Raw genomic sequence first — 24,867 nt, 5'->3', positions numbered from 1 at the left:
AGAGGATATGTGTTCAGATCTCGCTCTACTCATTTAGATAAAGCATAATTAGTGCAGAGCTGGAAACATGTTGTTAGATACTGAGAGAGTGGATGAGCTGGCCAGAGTCTTCTGCTCTTTATTAAAGAAATCTCTCTTTGTCTGCCTGTGTCTCTGCTTTCTCTATTTACCTTTTCCTACCTGTCTTTCAGAGGTGTTTTTGGATCATATGGTGCAAAAACAAAGTGTTCCAGCCATATGTATCTCTGTATCTGTAGCACACACACACACACCTTGAAGCACACAGCTGCTCTTTCGTTCAAGGTGACCTCTCAATTTAGACTAGAAATAACCAAATGGCTATATCATTATCTGCCATAGTTAATGTAGTCATTTATAAAACCGCCTCCCCTCCTCCTCGATGTATATAGGCGATTCAATTTTTTGCTGATTTTTTTCTCTCTTCTGTCTTTTCTCTCCCAGGTTGCTGATCTGCCACTGCCGCTCCTCAAAGCCTGAGTGGACAGACGCCTCCTCTCAGTGTGAAGACCACCATGACCCAGGAGGGGCAGGATCTGCCCTCTCCCACCCCACCAGAGAACCAAGCGGAGGCCAGTACATCCACCACTGCCACCAGCGACTCACCTACAGAGACCCACCACTACAAGCTGGGGGTCGCAGTGAAGGACGACACAGAGGAGGGGAAACGACGAGACGAGATCGGAGAGGGAGATGAGGAGACGCGTGGGGATGGAGAGGGGAGCGCAACGGGAGGAGAGCTTGAGATGAAAAAGGAGAGGGTAGGAGGCGATGGAGATGAAGCTCAACAGGCAGACGAAGAGGTGAAGGGAGAGAGTGATGGCACAAGAGGGGAAGGATGCATGAATCCAGAGGTGGAGGAGGCAGCAACACATGTGGAGATGAAAGAGGAAGAGGAGGGGAAAGAAAACCAGGGGATGCTACAGTCTACAGAGGAGATAACACACCCTCAACAAGATGGGCGGTTAGTACATCATCCTTACTCCATCACTGTCAGGGTGTGAAAATCTTAAGGTGTCAAATGTGATCTGAAGTTAAAACTGTTTACCATAATTACACATGTGACTATCACACGAGCCTTTAGTTTGATCAATAGAGTGCAATCACCACATAACTGTAGTCACGACCTTCTCAAGGCTCACTCTTTTTTTAATAACATAGGACTTAATTTGTGTGTGGGCAGACTGTGTTTATGTTTTTCCACTGGTTTCTCCAAACTGAATACTTTTAATGGCGTTGCATTGTGTGGTTCTCCAGTACATAATTAGTCTAATGTGCTTTACCAGCATTTTACAAAATGAAAAGGCAAAAAAAAAAAAAAAAAAGCCTCAAACGAATGGAAAACAAACATCATCTCATTTCTGAGGAGCTGGACGACCCAATCAATTTTCTAACCACTGTAAAAAGTTTGTGTGTGTGATGTACTGTACACGTGTATGGATATGCAGTTCTTTTCACACATACACACAGAAACATACCCTAATATGCAGTAATTGTTATAGATTTACACGCTTTTGATGCAACTCATTTGATGGGTTATTCTAGTCCATCAGCAGCAAATAACCCACATCGCTTCAGTACATTCATATTCTTTTAAATTAAAGGGGATGAAACGCTAGAGGGGACAAAAGCTTCCATCTATTCAGAGTTGCAAATTGGACTGTGCTTTTTCATTTTCCCTCTTGCTTCACTTGTCACTGTGGCCATCCAACCTGAAATATCTGCCCATTGTCCACACAATACTGAATAAAAATCCTTTGAGCAGTGAATATCTTCTTTATAATGTGCACCGCCCTCAACAAAAGTGACTGCCGTATGTTTAAGTCATAAGCTAAATATAATTTCACACTTTCCTCTGCTTCCTGTTGATGCAGACTGGCAAATGGCATAGGTGAGAATGGCGACGAGGATGACGCTGTCGAGGAAGACGAGGGAGGCGACGGAGGAGCTACTCATGCACACCTGGACGCTTTCAGCTCCAACTTTGAGATGAATGTAGAACAAGCTGACACAGAGGTGGAGGACGAAGAGGAGGAAGAGGAGCAGAAAGAGGGAGAGGGAAGAGAAAACCAGGACAGCTTCAGCTCAGTGTTTGAACAGATTGTTGAGCAGGTTGATGTTCAGGACGAAGAGGAGGAGGAAGAAGAGGAGAGGGAGAGAAGCAAGGTGGACAACAAAGATGGCTTCAGCTCCACATTCGAGCGCATCGTAGAGTCTGCCCTGCTGAGAGGCGGGACCTGCTACAGCAGCCTGGACTCTCTGGATGTGCTTTCACTCACAGATGAGACGGACAGTTGCGTCAGCTTTGAGGCGCCGCTGACGCCGCTCATCCAACAGAGGGCACTGCTACAGGGTCCGGAACCTTTGGAGCTGGAGCTGGAAACTGTTCAGGAGCAAGAAGGGGCCGAGGCTGGACCAGACGCCCCAGGTGCTGATCTCTACACAGGGGAGAGCAAGGTCCCTGGAGCTGGAGCCATGGCTGGAGGAGGAGGAGGAGGAAGCCCACTGAGGACCACCATACCAGGGAGCAGGTCAGAGTTTGTACTGAGCCAGCCTGGACGCTGGGCCATCCCTAACGGATACCATGCAGACTCTCAGGAAGCCATGGACAGCTGTGGAGCCATGGTCAACTCTGTCAGGTAAGACAGAAACATTGTAAAAAGTATTTTTTTTTACACCCATAAAGGTCCAGTGTGTAAAATTGAGGCAACATTATTTTAATTTTGGATAAATGGGGGGGAGGACTATTTCCCCTCCCCATTTATCCGAAATTAAAATAATGTTTTTATGTGTACAATCACCTGATTGTATGAAGTGTTGTTTTCCATTAGCCCATAATGAGACTTTTATATTTATAAGCCTAGGCAGCTGCAATTTTGGACCCACTTTGTTTTGTACACCTAACCTAACTGAAGGTTTCATTTTCCAACACACTTGGGAGGGAAGGGTGAGGTGAGAGAAGTTCACCTGCAGCATGTAAGTTTAGCACAATCCTGGTCCACAGACGAAGTTAAGATACTTTCATGGGTTTGCTTGGATTCATTGGTGTGGATTCTTACTGTGACCTTTTTCACGTTACCCTAAATCGTGAAGGAAAATGGTTGGTGTTAAAAATGGCAGTCATTTTCCAACTAGAGCCTACAGGGATCAAAAGAACATCCTCTGATCTTAGATGTGTTCAGAAGAAACTAATAGGAGTCTCACTTAGAGTGAAAATTACATGGTATGATGAAATTGTGATTTAATTGTCTCTTACCGTTATTGCACCTTGGGATATTTTTAATATAATGAAACTTCTATCACGTTTCCTGTTCAGTGTCGTGGGCGGGAAATCATACTCACTTTTGTTTTCAGATTAGAAATACTCATCTTTTTCATTCACACTCTGAACGACGTACATTTCTCAAAACTCAACAGTGTCAGTAGCATGTTGTTTTTTTTTAAATGCCTACAGCATGTTTGATTTTATAATTACTTTAAATGAATGTGGAGTTAACAGACTGCATTGTGTCCTGCTGCTACCAGGTCAACTACGCTATGGTGTGACCTTGGTTTAACCAGCAGGTGGCGTGAGCACCAGCTGTGAGTTCATAGTGGGGTGGTTTAATGTGGTAATCTGGCTCTTCAAAATTAACTTGCTTGTCTAAATATGCTGTGAAGATAAAAAAAATTACATTATGGATTAAAAAAACAAAAACAAATCTAAGCTCTTGACATTCCAAAAAAAATCTGTCATGTGGAAAAAGAAGCACAGCTGGATAACTCAGCATGAACATTACATTTGCCCAACACACTTGAACAGCAACAAGCAAACAGCAGGCTGTTTACATTTTAATGGAGTCAGCGGGATTGTTTAAGTTCAACTGTTGTATATGTATACATATATATATATATATATAAACAACTCCTTCCAATGTTTGTCTTTATAGTCGTGAGTCTGATAAACTCAGCGAGTCAGTGCTGCACATTGTCCCGCTTGCTTCGCCCATTTAATTAAAGCATACATGCACAGTAGGGAGAGATAAAGTCAGTGCTGTGCTGAATTGCAGGAGGTTTATCCTTGAATGTACACACACACACAAACTGTAGGACGTATTGATTTCATATTATTTAAAATGTATCCAGGCATATATAGGTGTCAATATAACGTCTCACATAACAAACGTGTCGTCTGCTTAGTCTCAGATAACCAGCTGACATTTACGACGGTGAGATTTTATTTTACGACGCTGCCATCGCTAACTCATTCACTCTATTTGTCATGTGCTGGGACCCCAAGGAATTCTGGGAGTATGGCAACAGCTGACACTACTTTCCTACATCTAATTACCTTAATAGCACCAAGGAGACAAAAGAAGACAGTGCTGAGCCACTGGAGTTGAACGTGGTTGCAGGGAGAACGCCATGAAGCCTGAACTGCATCCGTGTGAAATCCATGTGGCGCTCCGCTAACGCTAACCCCCTGCACAGTTTCTACAGTTACACAACGACTGGAATGTCAAATAGATGCACAGACCTCCAACATGATCTGTTCAGTTAACCGCTGGGATTTGTTCTTAGACTCTCCTGGTGCTTCCAAAGCTCAGTCAGAGTTATGAGCTGAACGGAGGGTTTTTTTTTGGAGTTTTTTTTTTGTACGTCTGCTCCCCCTGCTCCTATTTTTCTCGCCTCAGGCTACAGATGTTGTCCTTTAAGCACGGTCTTGTTTCCTGACCACCATCGCCAAGCTGAATGAGCTATTGTTTATGTCATGACATCATCGTCTTCGGCTTTCCTCTGCCCAGAAAGGCCTTAGAGTGAATGTGTTCGAATGTGTGTGTGTGTGTGTTCTTGTATGGAAATCTTTGTGAGGACCAAAATACTTATGAAGCATAGGGAAAGTGAGGACATTTTGGATTTTTGAGGGTTAAGGATTAGTGTCAGGGTAAGGGTTAGGATTAGGCATTTACTTGTGATGTGTCATGCTAGCATAAGGAGCTAGGGAATGCATTATGTCTATGAGTGTCCTCATTATGAATGCTGCACAAACGTGTGTGTGTGTGTGTAAGTAAGTGATCATTACTCGATACCAGCCAGGCTTTTGAGCACTCAAATATCTTGAGTGGATACATCTGCTGGTGCTTCTTAAAGTGATAGTCTGTGTTGAAGACACTTGAAATGTCCAATTTATCCATTAAACATCTTTGAGGATTTAAAAAAGAAAAAGAAAAAGGCAGAAGTGAGAAGCTTTACTTTTTACTAGAACACGTCAATCACAGCTGAAGCATGGGGCATGTGCCCCCCCCCCCCCCACCTATATCTTCTGTTACTCAAAAGCTCAGCATAACTGGATTATTCTTTCTTATTCAAAGGACCCCGGAGAAGCCAGCTAATAGTGCAAAGACAAACAGGCAGTTAAATTGCATTTCATCCAAACCTCAGAAGCTGTTAGTGATCTATTGCATCTGTGAAACGGAGGTGTCAAAGTGCAATTATTCATAAAAGCAATAAAAGCTGCCCACTGTGCTGTTTTTCAACGTAATGTCTACTTACTACACAAAGTACATTATCTCATCCATGTTAGTCTGTTCGTGCTTTTCCTTGCGTTTTTCTCTTTCCTTCACTCTGTCCCTTCATCCCTTTGTTTGCTCCGTCTCACCTCCTGCCTCCACTCGCTCCTCCACTTTTATCTGGCTCATCTCACTCTATCTCATCTCCTGTTGCCCCCCCCCCCCCCCGCCCTCCCTCCTTTCTTTTTAGCATCACCTTCTTTTCCATTTCCCCTGCTTGGCTGCTGTCGTGCTGCTGCTGCCTCTTATCGCTCATTTCTCTCCTCCACCGTCCTCCATTCTTGCCTGTGGGTCGCCACAGAAGTGTCACAGTGAGACATTTTGGCACCGCCGCGTCATGGACAACTCGTCTTTTTCACTGCAGGGCAGAGCAGCTGCAGATCAACACATTTAAAAATGGCAAGTTAGTCACTTGTCAGCTTGGCAGACTGACATTTATTGGCATTTATTTAGTTTATGGGTTAGGTTGTTTTTTTCCCTTAAAAATAAGCTTTTCTTTTTTTAATCTGAAAAGGTTGTAACTCATGGACGTTATGACAGTTCTTTCTGACGTGTATGTGACAACAAAACTGAATCTATCCAAAAATGTTTAGATATTCTCTGGATGGTCCAGTTTCCTCCGACCATCAACACATGTATCAGGGTAATAATGCTCTTGTCAGCTGGTCCCTCGGTGCTGCTTCATGGCTGCACCACTACTCCTAGTTTTAGGAAAGTTGGGTAAAATGCAGAGTACGAATTTCACATGGGGATTAATTAAGTTTCCTTTAACTTATATTTCAGTCTGGCCCAAACTGGAGGAGCAGCAGACCAACACTGTCATCTTTACACCTTGAGTCTGCCTTATGCTCTCACTGTGTTTTTAAACAAACATGGCGAGCAGAGTTCCATCAAACTCAAATATCCAGACAGAATTTGATGTCTTGCAGACGTTGCTTTAATGTGTTCTTACATCCCCAGCGAATGCACAAATTCAGGCTGCAACTTTAATAACCCTCAGAGCTGTGATGATGGCACTGGGTGTGGGGAGTTTGTAATATTACCTCAGCCAACTTCTTCTTCCTGTAGATGCTCTTCCTGCTGATTATTCTGACATCAGTGCTATAAGGGATGTGAAGTGTAGGCAGCTGGTCACGGGGATGTTTTGCAGACATGACATGTAACACGAGGGAATAAGAGGTGAAGGTTTTCACTCTAATAGTCGGTGGTGCTGTAGTGTGAGGCTCTTATTCAGCAATCCACCATTTTAGTTCTCAGGTGATTCAGGCTGTAGTTCATCAGTGTGTTGGCAGATTAGACTGTCAGTAACATGTTCATTATGTTAATTAGGCCATCAGTCTCAAACTCACACTCCCTCTGTTCCCTGTGGGACTGATACCAAGGTTAAAGTTGAACAAAGCTGCTAAAACTGCTGCGAACACACTTTGTTTCTGTCTGTTAGGGATCAGCTAATATGATATTCAGTTTTGACATGGGTCTGATACAGGTCAAACTCACTGGATCGGATATCGGTTTGTATATCACGTAAATTGTTCCTTAAGCACAGGCTGTTATGAGAGAATGTTAATAAGAGATGCTTGTGAGTACACTCTTAGAAATAAGGGTTCCAAAAAGGGTCCTTCTACAAGAGTTGAGGTTCTACTTGGAATCATTTGCTTCTGAAAAACCAAAGGGTTTTAAGGGTTCTTGGTAACTCTAATGGTTCCAGTAGGAACCATTTTGATCCAGAGAACCCTTTAAAACCCCTTTCCTGAATAAAGGGTTTTAAAAGGGTTCTTGGTGGAACCCTCCAAAACGGTTCCAATTGGAACCTTTATAAAAAGGGTTCTCCTATGAGGACAAGCTGAAGAACCTTATATGGTTCTAATTAGCACTTTTATTTCTAAGAGTGTAGGGTTGGGCATCGTTTGAATTGGAATGATTCCGATTCCTTGTTTCGATTCCGGTTCCTAACGATTCTCCATTGCGATTCTTTTAAGAGGCACTTCCTAATATGACCAACAGAGGCCGACAGAGGCTTGTTGTGTGAATGGGGTGAAGTCTGCCATCTCTGATTGCCTTGTTTTAAGATGAAAGCAAAATAGATCGGTGTAATTTTGTAAAGAGCCTGATTTCAGATGGTCAAAGTTGATCAGTATTGGACACAAACAAGTGGTCTCAACCCTGTCTGTCTGTTTATAGTCAGCTAGTTGAGGCTCACACATTCACACACTCAGAAATGCATTATGAGTTAAGAAAGCACACCGACACTAATGTGACTATCGTACATATCGAAGCACAAACAGAATCAACAGTCACAGTATACTTAGGATATTTGCACAATTATGGCTGCCTTTTATTCATATATGTGTGTGCAGTATATATGGCTGCACATGTGTTTCTTTATGTGTGGTATATGTGCAGGGGTGAACATGACATGCTGTGTGTGTGTGTGTGTGTGTGTGTGTATGGTCCTCCCCATGGCTTCTAAGCGCACCACATCTAAGCCCAGCTGATAAAAGGCAGAGGCAGTTTTTTTCCATATCAGAGAAGCAGCTCCTCTGTGTGTGTGTGCACTAATCTCTTTCATATACACTGTGTCGAGTGCAGAAGCGCTCACACACACATGGACCAGCAGCATGCATGTGTAAACAAAACAGTGCAGAGATGATGCTCGTGCTTCCTAATGCTTACTCAATGACACGGATACTTGGAGGTCTTCATATCCAGCTCTCACACTGTGAGAGACACTGTTTTCTGTTGGTCTCTGTGTGTGTCTGTGTGTGTCTGTGTGTGTGTGTGTGTGTCTTGAACACACTCTTTCAGGATGTCACTGTGGGAATAAAACCCTCAGCGTGGTTCTATAACGCTGCTGAAACATCCTGCAGATTATCCTCTCCTGGCTCTCACTCAAGCAGCGATATGGACACACACACTCATAATCACACACACATGCAACACAAGCAGAAGCACACACACACACACACACACACACACACACACACACACACACACACACACACACACCTTTTTTGTTTCGCCCTCACCACAGACACACAAACAGTAGCTGAATCATTTCAGCATGGACAGATTTATCCCTGTGTATTATTTATAGCTCGACTCAGTGCTTTATGACACATCCCATGCACTGTGTTCCACCAACGCTGTTGTTGAATGCGGCTCCTCTGACCACAGGCTTCGCTCCTCTGAGGCGTCTGTCAACACACACATGCAGAGACACACTCTGTACAGCATTTGTGTCACATTTCTTATTTGTTGCTACGTGTTCCGCCTGTCTGAATCCACCTTGTCAGATGAAGTTGTTTGTTTTCGTGTTCCATCAAATGCAGTCCCACACCTGAACGCAATATTGGTCTCACCCTTGCTCAAAGAGGTCATTGTTCACTGTCTGATGTTGAGTAGGTGGTTTTATTTTGTTATGTCTCACTCCTGTGTGTGTGTGTGTGTGTGTGTGTGTGTGTGTGTGTGTGTGTGTGTGTGTGTGTGTGTGTGTGTGTGCGCGTGTCACCAATATTAACAAAGTAAACATAATAGATTTGGAAATGACAGTGAAACGGCGCTGAATGGACCAGCACGTCACACCAAAACAAGATAAATTGGGGTTGCACATGTGTTTTGTCCATGTTTATAACCCTTTAAGCCTCTTCAGCCCAAACAACAATCTTCTTTTTGGAAGTAAATCCAGAGAATTGTCTGTAGTTGGACGTTTGAACTGCCTTAAACATGCTTTTACTATCACTGCCATGCTTTTCATTATTACTTGTTGTATCTATTGCTGTGCTCAAGGTCATATAAATATGATGGGGTGAGTGTTTGAATTTGCTCATCTTGGGAACATGGTAAACAACCTAATTTCAAGCAATCAATAAATGAGACTAGTTTATAGCGCTTTCATACATGACAATGCAGCTCAATGTGCTTCACAGGATGAAAATATAATAATGAAGGAAAAACAACCTATTACCCCCCCCCCCACACACAACCATCCAAACTGATATGTGTTATTATTCATTTAAACAGTAACAGTCAGAACAGGAAGTGAAATGGGGTAAAAGAAGAATTAACAGACACAATTGAAGATGAAATAGAACATGATAAAATAATAATGGTTGCATTTGTAATATACAGCATATTCATATACGACTCCAGTGTCTCTAATGGACAGCTGCCAAAACAGAAGCCTGATAACAAGACATTAACACTAAACTATATATTTACATTGTTTCCTGACATCTTGCTATGCTGGATGTTTAATATCGGACCTGAATGATTTGGGTCAGTGTATTCTTTTGTGATTTTATCTGCAACATTTATTTCTAACCATTTCAATATTCACTGCGGATTTCCACTGGGCACGTTACAGCCGCGGCACGTCAGTGGCTCGGTCGTCTTTGCGCGTCTCAGCAGCGTCCCAGAAGCAGCTCACCGTGCCGCAGCGCTTTCGATAGGTTGCAGTTCTATTTTTGACGTTTGTCGCTGCTGAGTTGCGCCAAGCTCAACAGAGCAGATCGCACCAGACAACAAATCTGACACACAATCAAAGTAAAACACTTCCGCCCTCCTTTCAAAATAAAACACACACTGCCGGGCAGAGGACGAAGCAAAACCGTAACGCACCTAGTGGAAATCCTCCTTTAGACGTGTAAAACTTGATGGAGCAATGCCCCATGACACACCATCAGAATATTAACCATTTATGAATTGCGTCCAACATCTAAAGTATGAATTACATTTTTAATTGGCACAGAGCAATCAAAAATACAGAATAGTGACAGTTGTGACATTTTTGCTACTAGCATTGTTTAAAATTGTGATTTCAATTTTAAAACAATCATTTGTTCAGCCCTTTTGATTATTGCACCTATACTTTACACCTATATGACTGACAGAGAATGATAAAAGTAAGGCTTTTATTTTAATATCCTGCAAAAACCGTCCGTATCTCGCCCTGTGTGTGTCTCCTCTTCCAGGTAACTACAGCGGCTAAGTCAGTTTTTCCCTTGTGTTGGCTGCTGAGACAAGATCACATCTGTTTATGAGCAGGTTTATAAATTATGCTGTGCTTTGTGTGTTCATGATAAAGGTTGTCCATGAGTCATGGCACTAAGCTGCTCAAAAACACAGATGTTTGACCAGTTTTTCTCAGCAGAGAATTATTGGTGCAAATAAAAAAAAAGCCAATTCCAGTCCCATTGCTGACTGAAAATCTGTAAAAACAAGGCTTCAGTAGTAGGTTACAGTAAGGACATCATCACAGGTCTGTTAATACTAATCAAACATGATCTTTATTTTCATTTACCACCACCAAGTATTACACTTGTGACCCAAGAGCTGTTTATATATGTCCTCTGTTCTTTGTCTTCTTCTGCTTTCCATCTTGTTAGAAAGAGGAAGGAGGGATTTAGTTGTTGAATTAAAAGTATCCCTCTGTGAGTCAGCGTGTTTGCATTTTAGCTTCTTCTTTAGGAGCTTTGTTGCTTTTTCAGGTCCAGTAGACGTCATGTGGGCCAAAACCTGGTCTGAGGCCCAGGTATTGTCAGGGGTTAGATGTGAATTTGGCATTATGGTTTAGGTTATGGATAGAGTTTTTGGTGAAGCTGTTAATGTAATTGGAAGACAATGCAGTGTCCTATGCACAAATATGTCATGTGCATGTGTGTCATGGGACAGTGTCGACAAAGAGCTCACCTTATAAAATCTATGCCGGCCAGGCATCAGTGGAGAGAGAAAAATAGAAGAGTTGGAAGAGAAAGACCAGCAGGTCTCAAGTGGAGGTCTCACTCAGTCTGTTGAATTGATACAGTCAGACAAAGTAAAAGCAGTTTCACTGCAAACACATCGCTATGAATAATTATCACAATAAATGTCAGACATATAGATTTTTGCCTCTGTGTGAAAGTTAAAGAAACTGTACTACGAGTGTGTTACTTTCAACTGTAAGGCTGAACAATTCATCGAAATGATATCGAAATCTCAATTCAGCCTACTGCAGTTTTCAAATGGCAGGAGGCGTTTGTTAAAGCCAATTTGTGTGTCAAATATCATGTTAGATGAATTAGTGTCAAGGGGAGAGAAAGGACAAGAGGGAGGTGAGGTAGAGAGAGAAGAGAGAGACCAGGGAGGATAAAGTTGTAGACGATGGATTGATGGATGGATGGAGGCGACTCCAGGGATCTGTGGACACAGAAATCCAATCGTCAATTCAGAATGTGGTCCTGGATCATATATATGCCTGATATGTGGCCATGTGACAGGAGTGAAAATGGCTTTTCCATATGGCTTTCTGTGCACACACATGCACTTAAACATTGTCACCATTGACCTGTAAGTCACTTGGGGTTTATGAATGTGACTTGTCCAATCTGATCTGTATTAAATCGGAATTGTACAATCTTGTCTGCTAATGTGAACGTAGCCTCGCACAAGCCCCCAACTATCGCTTTAAAGCAGAGGAAGTCGGGGCCATTGTGGAGCAGCAGCAGCAGCAGCAGCAGTGTAATTCATCAGGAAAAGTCGCAGGCTCCGCCCTTCACATCCGCTCTCTCTCCTCTGAGCTTCTAGTCAAACTTTGAGGAAAAAACTCTGTGTGTGTGTGTGTGTTGACACTGAGGTGGAGAAATAACGCGACCTTCCCGTTTACACTGTAATTATATGATGATCAGACTTCCGCTTTGAAGTAATCAGATTGGGGTCGAGGTGGAGTAAACGAGCCGGGGACGATGCAGATTGTAGCGGCTGCTGGATGATGAGGCGCTGGGAGAGAAGCGCGCCTTTCACCGCTGCTTTTCCCAGACCTGAGCGACGATGTGGAAAGAGGAATATGATGCTCACTTCGACTTTTTGCTGCATCTCCTGTAAGTGTGCGGTTATTTGTTCCGTGGAGCAGAGCTGCTGTGGAGGGTTTTTTGCCTCTGAATGGGTGGGAACAGTAATGTTATGCTGCGTGGCAACATGGAAATAGTGAGGAAGCTGCAACTTTACCCTGGTGAACAAATCACGGTGGTCCTTCTATACCTGTGGGGACTTTATCACACTAAAGTCTGGGTAAACATGAGTTAGACAGTGTTTGATTTGTCCATAAATCTAGATATTTTTCTCTTACAGGACAAAAAACTGTATATAATGAGTTATAGGAATGGCATACTTATTTATTTCACTAGTCAGTCATCACTACCTGTACTAAATTAACTGTAACTAACCATAATTATTTTTAAAGTTAAAGGTGCCATATGTAAGAATGTGACCAAAAACAGTTACTACATTCAAATTCAAAATACCGAGGTCTTTTAGGTTTCGTTTTCTGACGTAACTGGCAACCCGTGGTTGCTCGGCATTTGCAATCTGCAAAATATTTTTTTTAATGCAAATATTTTTTCTGTACTGTTGTTGTTGGTGAGTTCAGTTTGTTATATGAACATTATTCCTGAGTCTCTGTGACATATTAGGAGGATTTTATGGCCAGTTGCTTTAGATTTATTACATAATGCACCTTTAATTGATTTTATTCTTTGGGGTTAATGAACTGATGGTCGTAACAAATTCCCGGAGCTCAAAGGGTAAACAGTACAACAGTCCAAAATGTACCTTGGTTATAATGACCATCAGAATAATTATCTGTTATGTGACTAAAATGTATATATATATATATATATTTTTTTAAAAGTGCCCAAATGCACTAAGCTTTTATTGTTTTGTGTTATTTGTAGACAATATGAACAGTTTGTTCTGATGTCCCATCACTGTGTCACTTCTTAAAAAAACATAACAAAACAAATACAGACGAATGAGAGAAATTCTGCTAGTTATGCTTCTGTTCACCAGTCAAGGAAAGGAACAGTTGAACTGTACATTTAAGCTGTTTCTGTCCATGAATTTGTCTTATTTTTAATGTTAATGTTTTCATGCTCAGTCCAGTGTTGTCACATAAATACTGCACTTCCCTTATTTACTGAGTTGTGTGTATGGAAACAGAGGAAACGCCAGAATTTCCAGTTAATCCCGTAAATGATGGTTACCTGTCCAGACTATAGTAACACCCCCCACACACATACACATAGACACCTCACAGTGCAGACACACCTTGTAGAAATGGGTGGTGAAGAGCCGAAAAGATTAGCATGTGAGTCACTGGCATGCACCGTCATGCTCCCTATGGCTGACACACACGCTGGTCACAGAGAGTGTGGCCTGAGGATATACAATAGTGCCTCTGGATAGACAAATGGTTGGCCCTCGGTTACACAAAAGGCCCAGCCTCGATTCTCTCCGACTTTTAATTTGTGTTTATGTGCTTGAGAGTGTTTGTGTGTGTTTGTTTGCATTATTACTGAGGGTGTTGATGATGGAGCCTCAGGACTGATTTGAGCTTTGAATGATTTATGAGGTCTCGCTCAGTCTGTTGAAGTGATACGGTCAGACAAAGTAAAAGCTGCTTCACTGCAAACACACAGTCAGATAGTCAGAGAAATCATATAAATATAGATTTTTGCTCATGATTTAAAGTTAAAGAAAGTCGTAAATTGTTTGTTTTATGATGCCTTCAGGTTCTATCGGAAAGATGATACTTCACACACACACACACACTCTACAAGTGCGTTATGTTCAAGTGTTATCCAAAATCGTAATAAAGCCTAATGCAATTTTCAAAAATGTAGGAGGCTCAATATTTGTTGAAGCCAAAATGTGTGTCAAAGTCATTTTAGATGAATTAGTGTCTCGATCAGCAGCGTCTTATTGTGCGGACTGAAGAGAATGTCTTTGTTTCTCACAGATCTGCACAAATATCACACAGCAACCCAAATGATGGGTTACTGTGACGATCTGTGATCATCTTTACAATAATGACGTAAAGATGACCATTCCCTCTGATATCGCAAATCATATCGCAATCGCAATTCCTGTCAAAAAAAAATCAAATTTACTCAGAATCTTTCAGCCCCTTTTCAAGTGCTTGCGAAATGGAAAATGGCTGACACATGGTCCACCCATAACTGCTTCTTGTGTTAAAACCAAACAGTAACAACATTTTATAACATAAACATGAAGTGTAAGTAGATAAACATTAACATTTGTACACAATCAACAATGAAGGAATTATTTATAATTTGTGACAAAACTCGTCTTACTCTCTGCCATCTTGAATTGTCAAAAGTTGCCTCCACTCGGAAACTCCATCCATCCACCTGTCTTATCCTGCTTTATCCTCCACATGAGGGTCACGAACAACCGTTTACTCTCACACTCTCACACCTTCTGTCAATTTAGAGTGTCCAATTTACCTAATCCCCATTTTGCATGTTTTTGGACTGTGGGAGGAAACCCACATACATACATGGAGAACATGTAAACTCCATGCAGAAAGGCCCTTTTTCGGACCTGGTTGCAAACAGAGTCTTCTTGCTGCAAAGGCACTCTGGAACTCGTGTCTGAAAATTATCTCCCAATTTCTCACTGGATCACGCTGCAAGGGGCCGTTCCTGTGCACATGAAGGCAGCAGTTTTGGGACTCCCGAAAACATCTTGAAAGAGCGTTACAGGAAGTGTGTTTTAATCAGATCCCCAAAACCACCTTAGCTGGCGGCGTCTTTACAGTCAGGACCAGTGGTTTTACTCCTTCCGGATATACAGCCCATGCCCCCCACCCTGTCCCTGAGGATGAGCTCTGGTCTACACTGGAAGTCAAACAGCTTTCACTCGACTGTGTCTTCAGTCTCGTTGTCATTCTCAGCAGCTGTGCTCTGTCACAATAAGGTGAAGGAGTTTGTGTGACCCTGGGAACTGTGTGGTTGGGCGGGGGGGCGGTAATGCTTTGCAGGGTCATGCATCAGATGAGGAGTCATTCTTAGAATATAATGTATGAGCTCACACAGCAAAGTGTAACCTTGCCAAGGGCAGGGCAGCCAGGGTTCTTTGAAGAGTTGAGCTGTGTGGAGGTCGGACATAGTCAGCCATTGAGCATGTGAAAATTATCTGACTACTGATTGAAACAGGTTGTTTTGTGTGTTTTTTGGGATTATTTGCAGCTTTTTTTTGTCTGTCATATTAGCTCATGAAAGACACCCTTGAGGTAGCCTACGTTTGTAGCACAGGACACTTGGCTTCCGCTGTGTCCATGGTAACCCACGAGCCCTTACAACAACACTGCGTAATGTATTACATTTGTGAGGATAATGCAATTGGGTTCATGAGATTATGCAAAAAATGACCATCTGAATCATCAGGCGAGGACGCTGACTGAGCGACACAGATGCTCCCAGAGAAGACAAATGAGGAAGTGGATTTTGACTGATGAAAGTGAATGATTTTGCACTTTCCTTAGAAATGGAACAGAAATAGTTTGCTGTGTTTTTGTTTTGTTTGAATCTGCAACTGATTTCCGTATCTAGGAAGTGTTTTATATCAAGTGCAGGGTTCCCCCCAGTTGACAGGAAATAAGACATTCATTAACTATTTAAACACCAACTATAGAGTCTTACAAAAGGCCACACTCTTGAATTAGGTTTTTCAGCATCTTAAATGTGAATATGTTCTGGATTCTTTGCTCCATATAACAAAGAAATCATTAAAACTGAACACATTTTTGGACAAAACTAGACATTTGAGAACATCCTCATTTCCAGGTTTGACAAACATTGATCAACATTTTCTGACCAAATGATTACTAGCTCTATGGAAATATTAATATACTTAATATATTAAATATAATACAAAGTAAAGCAATTGAATTTACACTTGCAATCAAGAACAAACCTTCATCCATGTGGATTTAAGTCAACAAAAAAAAGCTAATTATCTCCGCTCTGAATGACTCAAGTGTGCAGCAACTCAGTGTCTTAATCAAAGTATGTCCGTACATCATAAATAAATAAGCAGGGCACTAATTGATACCAGTGTGCATTGATCTCTCTTCTGTTGAAGAGTGTGTCTCTCACAGACGGCCTTTTCACCAATTTTGAAATTAAACAATTAGGATTAAACCGTTTTTACAGTTTGATGCCTTCAGTGACTCTCAGTTGTTTTTGTTGTTGGAGAAAAACACATAGGTCATGGATTGGACTTTTAAAAATTGTATGTTGGCTTTTTTTGGGGAGGTATTAAGGGTCTAATCAAAGTTAGCGATGAGATGCATGATGGGAAATGTATTTTTATTCTTAGTGTGAGCCATATTAGGGAGTGGAACCTGAATTGAAGCTGTTTCCATCATTATAATTCAGTGTATTTATTGTATTTCAGTGTGACACATGAATTTGCTGATAAACAGACTCTGAAGTGTTGGAGAAGAACATCTGTCATTCACGCTGACAGAGAACTGCCTGCTCATTCTTGTGCCTTCAAACATTTGACAAATTATTTCATGTTTTTCCTCCTCAGCCTTAGCTGATGCTACAGGGAAAACTGAGTTCATTCAGTCTTATGCAGGAATGCCCTGCTTCACACACACACACACACACACACACACACACACACACACACACACACACACACACACACACACACACACACACACACACACACACACACACACACAGACGCACACACAGACGCACCCATTCACAGCTGGGACAGACAACAAGTGATAGCCAGTAACTGCGGATCAAAATTAAACTTTTGCCTCGGGGCAAATGCATCATTACCTGTTTACCACCACTACAGGGACCTTAAATATGAAAATATGCTTACTTTTCCAACAATTACCTGGAATTGGGGATTGGAGGGATCAGATAGAGCCGTTACTTTTGATATACCATCACTAAAATTCAAATGATGTCAGAGATTAGTGGAGCTTTTCAGGAGAGACTGGGGCAGTATTATAATATTACACTCAGCCTCAGGATCCACTGCATTAAAGTGGGACATTAAGTGACAGTGAAAGTGGGTCAAAACACTTTTTGTATGTGAACATATGTTGATGTCATTATGCTCAGATGTTTCCTTTGTCCACTGTAGTCTAAGAATGAGTGGGTGTGTTGCTGGAGACATGTGTTCTGTTCATTAACCTGTGTGTGTCTGTGTGTGTGTTGTTCTCCCCAGTGATGCCAACCTCACAGATGTCCTGTCGGACTCAGAAGAGTGTGATTTGGGCAGTCTGGAGCGTTTGGAGCGCGGCAGCACCGACACTTTGGCCAACGGCTGCCGAGCCGACTGCGAAGCCGCCAAGAGGCTGGCCAATCGCCTCTATCACCTCGAGGGCTTCAAACGCTGCGATGTGGCCAGACACCTGGGAAAAAAGTGAGTATGCACCCACACAGAGAAAGACAAACTTTCTGCTGATGGACCAATAACTCACTGGAAATAAGACGCAGGAAACATACGAGACACAAAGTTATCCCATTGCAAAATGATTAACCCTTGGAACACAGAGCATTTCGGCTTCTTTTTTATGTTAAAACACATATAGAGGCTGTAACAATGTGTAATTTTCAGCAACACCTCAGCAAAAAGTACTGAAGTTCAAGGTTCACTTGGCTTGTTTTTATGAACAAAAATAAAAGGAAAACGGTCTATTTTGTAGTTTTTCTTTCACTCAGCAACACATAAGAAGATGAAAAAAAGCCTTTTTTTAAAGCCTAAAGATGTCGCCTATAAATGCACACCCCAGGATGTCCATAGAAGGAGTTGTGTATTATTCAATTCACCAACTGTGCACCTGTGGCACAGATCCGAGTTCTAAGAGTTAATGTACGAGGACAAAATGCTTAAATTGTCAAGCGGAGGGTGTTCTCTAATGCAGTGTTGCATGAAAAGATTTATGTAATACATTCATCCGTCCTTAATATGACTCTGATGCTCTCTTTCTCTCTTTTTTTCCTGCAGTAATGAGTTCAGCCAGTTGGTGGCCTCAGAGTACCTGAATTTCTTTGACTTCTCCGGCCTGTCGCTAGACCGAGCCCTGAGGTAATGCAGAGTCTGCACTCCGCACACAGAACACCCACATCAGTGATCGTCACGTTCCCTCCTCACGAGGCATTAACTGTGTGCTAATAAAGACACTGTATTGACTATAATTAGAGTAGATCAGTCGACATGTCGATGCCTTCAGTGCAGAGTTGTCCCTATTGCATTATTATATACCGTATATATATACAATGATAACAAAGAAGAAATAGGATATGACACCAGACCTTGTGCACAGAGACAAAATAAGTCATTTCTATCAGCAGTATACACTCTTCAAACAAAGCTGTGAGAAGTTATCTTTCACAAACCCTCTTTACAGCCAGTAGAGTTAAAGTCTTGACATGACTGTGTTGTTGTTGCTGTTGTTTATGTGCGACAGGAACTTCTTGAAAGCCTTTCCACTAATGGGTGAGACCCAGGAGAGAGAGCGGGTGCTGGTCCACTTCTCCAGACGCTTCTGCCACTGCAACCCCCAGACGCTCACCACCTCTGAAGGTCAGAGCCACGAGGGCGACGTCGAGGAGGAGGAAGACAACGGTAACGGGAAATTACCTCGCATCAAATGTGTTCAGATCAATATTGTCGATCTGCACAGTGTATTGATTCACGTTAACCAAACATTACTATGCCACAAGTGCAAGTATCAGTGTTTGGTTCTGTGTGTGTGTGTGTGGAAGCATCATAGATGGCTTTTTCATGTTTCGCTCTTCATGTGGGAGTTCATTTACTGAGCGTCAGGAGAGCCAGACTCCTGAAATGCTTTCAGCACAGAAAGTCCCACACATAGAAAACCATGATATGAACTCAATTAGTTTTTCAGACTCGCCTAAAAAATTCAAATGACTCAGCACATGTGCAGCGCAGGTTGCACTAGTTTGGTTTGTACCTTGTGTAAGAAGGCAACTCATCACATGACCAGGGATAATAATAGAACCTTTTTCTGGCAAAACAAAAATGTATGCGTGCACACATTTTTGGGGAAGTGATCACAGGCCTCAGCGTTTAATTGATGTCCACATCTACTCAAAAGTGGTGACTCACTAATTTGGGCGCAATATTGTGAAAGCAAAACTAACATTTTTGCTTCATTTAAACGAAAGGGAGGCACAAAATATTCAAAAACAAAAGACACATTTGAAAGACTATCCTGTGGAAAAGGTGTGTAGGTCTACTACTTCTGCCCAGTGGTTTGACCAGCTGCGACACACTCCTGTGTGTGTGTGTGTGTGTGTGTGTGTGTGTGTGTGTGTGTGTGTGTGTGTGTGGTAGGGTCACCTTCTCTTGAATCTAAGAGCCTGTCAGTGCGGAAAGCAGCTCCATTGTGAATAACAATGAACCAATTTTTATGAAACATGTGAATGTGTAAAGTGCAAACACTGACAAACGTCCGCATCTGCAGCTCTGCGGATGTGATTTGTCTCTGTAGTTACCAGAGAGGAATGCGTGACATTGCATTTTCGTGTGTGTTAGTGTGAGTGTGTGTGTGTGAGAGAGTGACATTTTTCTGACCTCAGCCTTGTGTATTGTCTTGCTGCAGATGGAGCCCACACGTTAACCTGTGCTCTCATGTTGCTCAACACCGATCTACACGGACATGTATGTACTCGAGCTCTTTATCTTACTGATGCAGCAGCACTTCCTGTCCTCTATTCCAACAATGTATAAAGACAGTCCTTTGTCAGGAACGACACGTCTCCATTCACACGCTCTTTTCCATATAGTCCCTGTTTTCTCCCTGTGTCTTCCTACCGTTCTCCCTCTCTCCTTTTCCCTCTCCTCTCTGTGGCCTACTTTCTGACCTGCTTCTGTCTCTTCTCTCCTCAAATAGTCTCATCTGTTCACTTTTAAACTGGATCACACTGTGGTGCAGGCAACAAAACACTCTTCATTATCCTGGGTCCTGCTCTTTTGCTTTTCCTTGACTCAACGCCACCGTGTTCTTGCTAGTAATATTTCTAGAGTAATGTCCCTCCTCTAACTAATATCCTTTCTCTCTTTCTCCATAATTTCCTTTTCCTCCTTTTCACATCCTTCCCCTGCTAACCAAATATGGCCCCCTGGTCTCTGTGTGTCCCTGCAGGTGGTAAGTATATATATAAATATATATTATTACTAACACTGAACTTCAGTACAATACATACGCTTAAGTGATGCATAATAATGGATAAGCCTTTTAAAAATCATTTTAATTAATTAGTTACACTGGAATATGATAAGAAGATGATGTTATGTTATTAAGATATGATTGATATAACAAGCATACCATATCCTGCAGCCTCCACATTGAAAAAAAAAACTGGATTTGTAAGAAAATCACCTTTCTAATGCATCCGTTATGAGTCGAACCAGTTTTAGTTCCACTTCCATTGTTAGATTTAGTTGCAGAGGTGAATTTATGCGAGAAGAGGCAACAATAGAGAAGCACCTCTGTGCTCTCCTCTAATAATGCATCATAATTAGAGGTTAAAGCACAGGCAAAGTTGTTAAAGCTGAAACACACTCTGCTCCACTGGAGGTGAAACCTCACAGAGCATCACTGCTAGTAAACCTTGCTCCGGCAGCATGACAGTGCCACCCAGTGGAGGCTCGCAAAACTGCATTCTGGTTGGATCAATAAGTCGAAATCATCAGTTGCTTTAGGATGTGTTGTTTTGGATGCACAAGCAAAGGGAAATTTAATTTTAATTCTGTTGTTTGTTTTCTTCTCTTCTCCAGAACATCGGGAAAAAGATGTCTTGTCAGCAGTTTATTAGTAATCTCGACGGCCTCAACGAGGGCAAAGACTTTCCCAAAGACTTATTAAAGGTACAGATTTATTCCTGAGAGAAAACAGGTGGTGCATCGTCTGTTTCTTTTATCTTTATTTTCTTAGAAAAAAACTTTTTCTTCACATCATTAATGATGGGCTTGTCTGCGCAGGTTCTGTACAACTCGATCAAGAACGAGAAGCTTGAATGGGCAGTGTGAGTATGCGCAAGGAGAAGTGTTTGTTATCGGCAAGTTTTCAGGGGTTGTGTGTGTCCTTGAATAATGTGCTGCTCAGGTTCGTCTGAACGACTGGTTGGTGTGTGTGTGTCTGCAGCGAGGAGGAGGAGCTGAGGAAGAGCTTGTCGGAGCTGGTGGAGGAGCAATGCGAGGGCGGGAGCAAACGTGTTGCCAGGGTAACGGACGGCAGTAACCCTTTCATCGCGATTCCCATTCTCTTGAATGCCGTTACCTACAAACACGGTGTGCTGACCCGCAAGAGCCATGCTGATATGGACGGCAAACGCAGTGAGCTGACGCACACGCACACGCACACGCGCACTGTGACTTTAGTTACAGTAAAGTTATTGTAATGTCGATAAAGAAAAGTTGTTTTTTTAATCTCCACTCTGTGCTCTCTCACAGCTCCGAGGGGTCGACGTGGTTGGAAGAAGTTCTATGCAGTTCTGAAGGGGATGATCTTGTATCTCCAGAAGGTACCGCATCACGTCCTCTGCTCTGTTACCATAGAAACACTCATCCACCACCACCACCGCAGCGACAGTGGTGGAGGATACTGCTTGCTGCTCAGCTGTGTGTGTGTGTGTGTGTGTGTGTGTGTGTGTGTGTGTGTGTGTGTGTGTGTGTGTGTGTGTGTGTGTGTGTGTGTGTGTGTGTGTGTGTGTGTGTGTGTGTGTGTGTGACGGAGAAAGAGAGTACGGCTGCTGTAGTGTAGTGTGTGTTTGTCTCCCCCTGCTAGTGGGAAGTTGTCACTGAACACATTCAACACCATGTAACATTTTCATTACTTGTGTTATTTGATAACATTCTGGATAAAAGTGAACGTTTGCTTCGTACTCTAATGTTGTTATATTTCAGTCACCTAACATATGCCTCCTCCAATTTCTCTTACTTACCTAGGACGAGTACAAACCCGACACGGACATTTCGGAGGTGGATCTGAAGAACGCAGTGCGGATCCATCACGCTTTAGCCACCCGCGCCACCGACTACAGCAAGAGAGCCAACGTCCTGAAGCTCAAGACGTCAGACTGGAGAGTCTTTCTGCTGCATGCCTCGTGAGTAAACCCGAGTCATTACGCTGCAAAAAATTAATGAATATTCCCTTTAATCACAAACAAACTCTTACAAGGCTTTACATTAACTGTTTTCATTATTTTTCCAGGGAGCATGCATGCTCTTAAATGGGAAGGTCTGAACTTGTTGTATTCATACTTTGTTTGTGTGCATTTAAATTTGACAGATGACAACATACTAGGTCATTTATGATGATAAGCTGTCATTGTTTTCGCTCAGTTGACTGACAGGCATCCCTGTGGACGTGGGGAATCTAAAGTGTACGAAATAAACTTTTCCTGACCTTGAACTCTCCTGCTCCTCTGCCTCTCTCTCCTTTTCCTCCCTTCAGGAGCGAGGAGGAGATGATGTCTTGGATCTTCAGGATAAACCTGGTGGCAGCTCTGTTCTCAGCTCCAGCCTTTCCCGCTGCCATCGGCTCCATGAAGAACTTCTGCCGGCCCATCCTTCCATCTTCATCCACCAAACTGAGCCAGGTAACCAGCAGCAGTCGCACTGTTTTTTTTTATATTTTAGAAACACGTTAAATACTACAATCAGTCCCTCACTACGATTAATATTTTTCATCCTCCAAAAGTTTGTCTCCTATCCAAGAGCTTGTAGTTGCTACTGATTGGACTTTTGGAGAACTATGACGTATTTAAATGAACATTGCACAGTCGTCCTGCATTAAAACCTCTACGCAGGGATGGCTAATTTTAACATCTTCTGTTTGCGTATGCTCACTTCTGATTGGCTGTGTTGGGTCTCTTGTTAATTCTGTGATGTGATTGGTGCAGGAGCAACAGCTGCTGAGACACGAGAGCAAGCTAAAGCAGATGAGCCTGGAGCTGGAGGAGCACCGCAAGAACCCGCCCGCAGTCGACCACAAAAGCCGCGAGTGGGAGGAGTACAGGCTCAAAGAGCACTACCTGACGTACGAGGTACAAACTCCTCTGCTTTTTTAATTGGTATATGGTGTATATATACATATATATATAATCATTACTGTATCTGCTGTTATGTGTTGATAATTATTCAGTATGTGCAAGCCCCATTTCCAGAAAAGTTGGCACACCTTCCAAAATTGCAATGAAAGCTCAATTTTGACGAACCTTACTTTGATAAAAGTACAAAGAAAGCTTTTCAACCACATTTCAAAACACAAATTAGAAAGTGACTCTTGAAACGCACTCAAAAAAAAGCTTGCAAGACTGAAAAAAATCGGGACAGTGCTGTTACAAGTATAATCTTTAATTCCCAAACAGATACTTAAGTGTTATTAATTGAGTGTAAGTTAATTTAGTGTATTAAAAAAGAGAAGGTGATGCGACCCAGTGGTAAACTTTCCTCTACTCCAACTTTTCTGTGTGATGCAGACATCTATTTGTAAATTGGCTATAACATAGTTTAAAAACAACAAAAAGCTTTCCTTTGAATTGTGAAATAAGAAAATATCAGAATTTGTTTCCTAACGTCTCTGGAAAGGGGATTTGTACATACAGTATTTTCTTAAGGTTAGTATAAATTGTAGAATGTGAAAGTCATTTGGCTGCAGTGTCAAAAAAGCATGGTCTTATGTCTTAAGTACATCCTAAAACATGTGTTTTCCTCTCCTCCCGCCACCTCTCTGAGCAGAAGACCCGCTACGAGACGTACATCAGCCTCCTTCAGGCTAAAATCCGCGCCGAGACGGACGACCTTGAGAAGATTGAGGCAAGTGTGATGGGCAACTTGATCATGGAGGGAGGCCTGGCCGGCCGCGAGTGCCTCCTCCGTAAGACGCAGTCCTCCCCGTCCATCAGCCAGGCTCACGGTGGGCTGAACGGGAGGGCCACTGAATGCACTACCACAGGACAGAGGAGCTAAGGGGGGGGGGGGGAGGAAGGAGAACCAGACACTATGTCCCTCCGAGCCAAAGTAGCTTAATCCTCTGACTCTTCACTGGGGACTTTATCAGTGTTTTGTGTTTTGGGCTCATTTATTCCTCCTGTTGTGCTCACTGATAGAGAGCGTGCAGCAGCAGGAGAGATGTCTGTGACTGTCTATAGCAGCTTATCATAGCTCCCTATGTTGTTGCATGCCGGCGAAACTCTTTGACGGGATGTAAACACTTAACACGCGTTACCGTGAGCGTATCAGGTTGTTAGGAACAGGATAGTAGCGTCAACACAGACGTCCACCATGTGCACAGAACAACACGGTCAAACACCACATGTGTGCAACTTCACCTGAATGCCCTACTTCCTGCTTATATGTGATTCCCCCTTAATGACACCCAGTGGTAACAATGTGGTACTACAACAAAAACAGGTTTGGCAGACAGAAATGGCTCTAAACACTGTCCTTTTCAGAATGTATC

The 24,867-nt window shown here is 42.5% G+C and overlaps 1 protein-coding gene across 1 annotated transcript; it reads left to right on the top strand.

Annotated features, from left to right (window-relative positions):
* Positions 1-933: 933 nt before the first annotated feature.
* Positions 934-24,374, top strand: psd2 (pleckstrin and Sec7 domain containing 2; the record flags this gene model as incomplete). Its single annotated transcript, XM_083891523.1, has 14 exons — positions 934-982; positions 1,893-2,657; positions 17,598-17,795; positions 18,381-18,461; positions 18,844-19,001; positions 20,002-20,060; positions 21,180-21,269; positions 21,384-21,427; positions 21,547-21,737; positions 21,855-21,925; positions 22,350-22,507; positions 22,858-23,002; positions 23,306-23,449; positions 24,144-24,374. Exons 1-14 carry the CDS (start codon positions 936-938, stop codon positions 24,372-24,374), a joined length of 2,382 nt encoding a protein of 793 aa, XP_083747649.1. The 5' UTR covers positions 934-935.
* Between the last annotated feature and the right edge of the window lie 493 nt (positions 24,375-24,867).

This window comes from Microchirus variegatus (assembly GCF_963457635.1).
Source record: "Microchirus variegatus genome assembly, chromosome: 6".
Lineage (NCBI taxonomy): Eukaryota > Metazoa > Chordata > Actinopteri > Pleuronectiformes > Soleidae > Microchirus > Microchirus variegatus.
The sequence above is the reverse complement of the archived record's forward strand: the minus strand, read 5'-3'. Positions and strand labels throughout refer to the sequence as shown.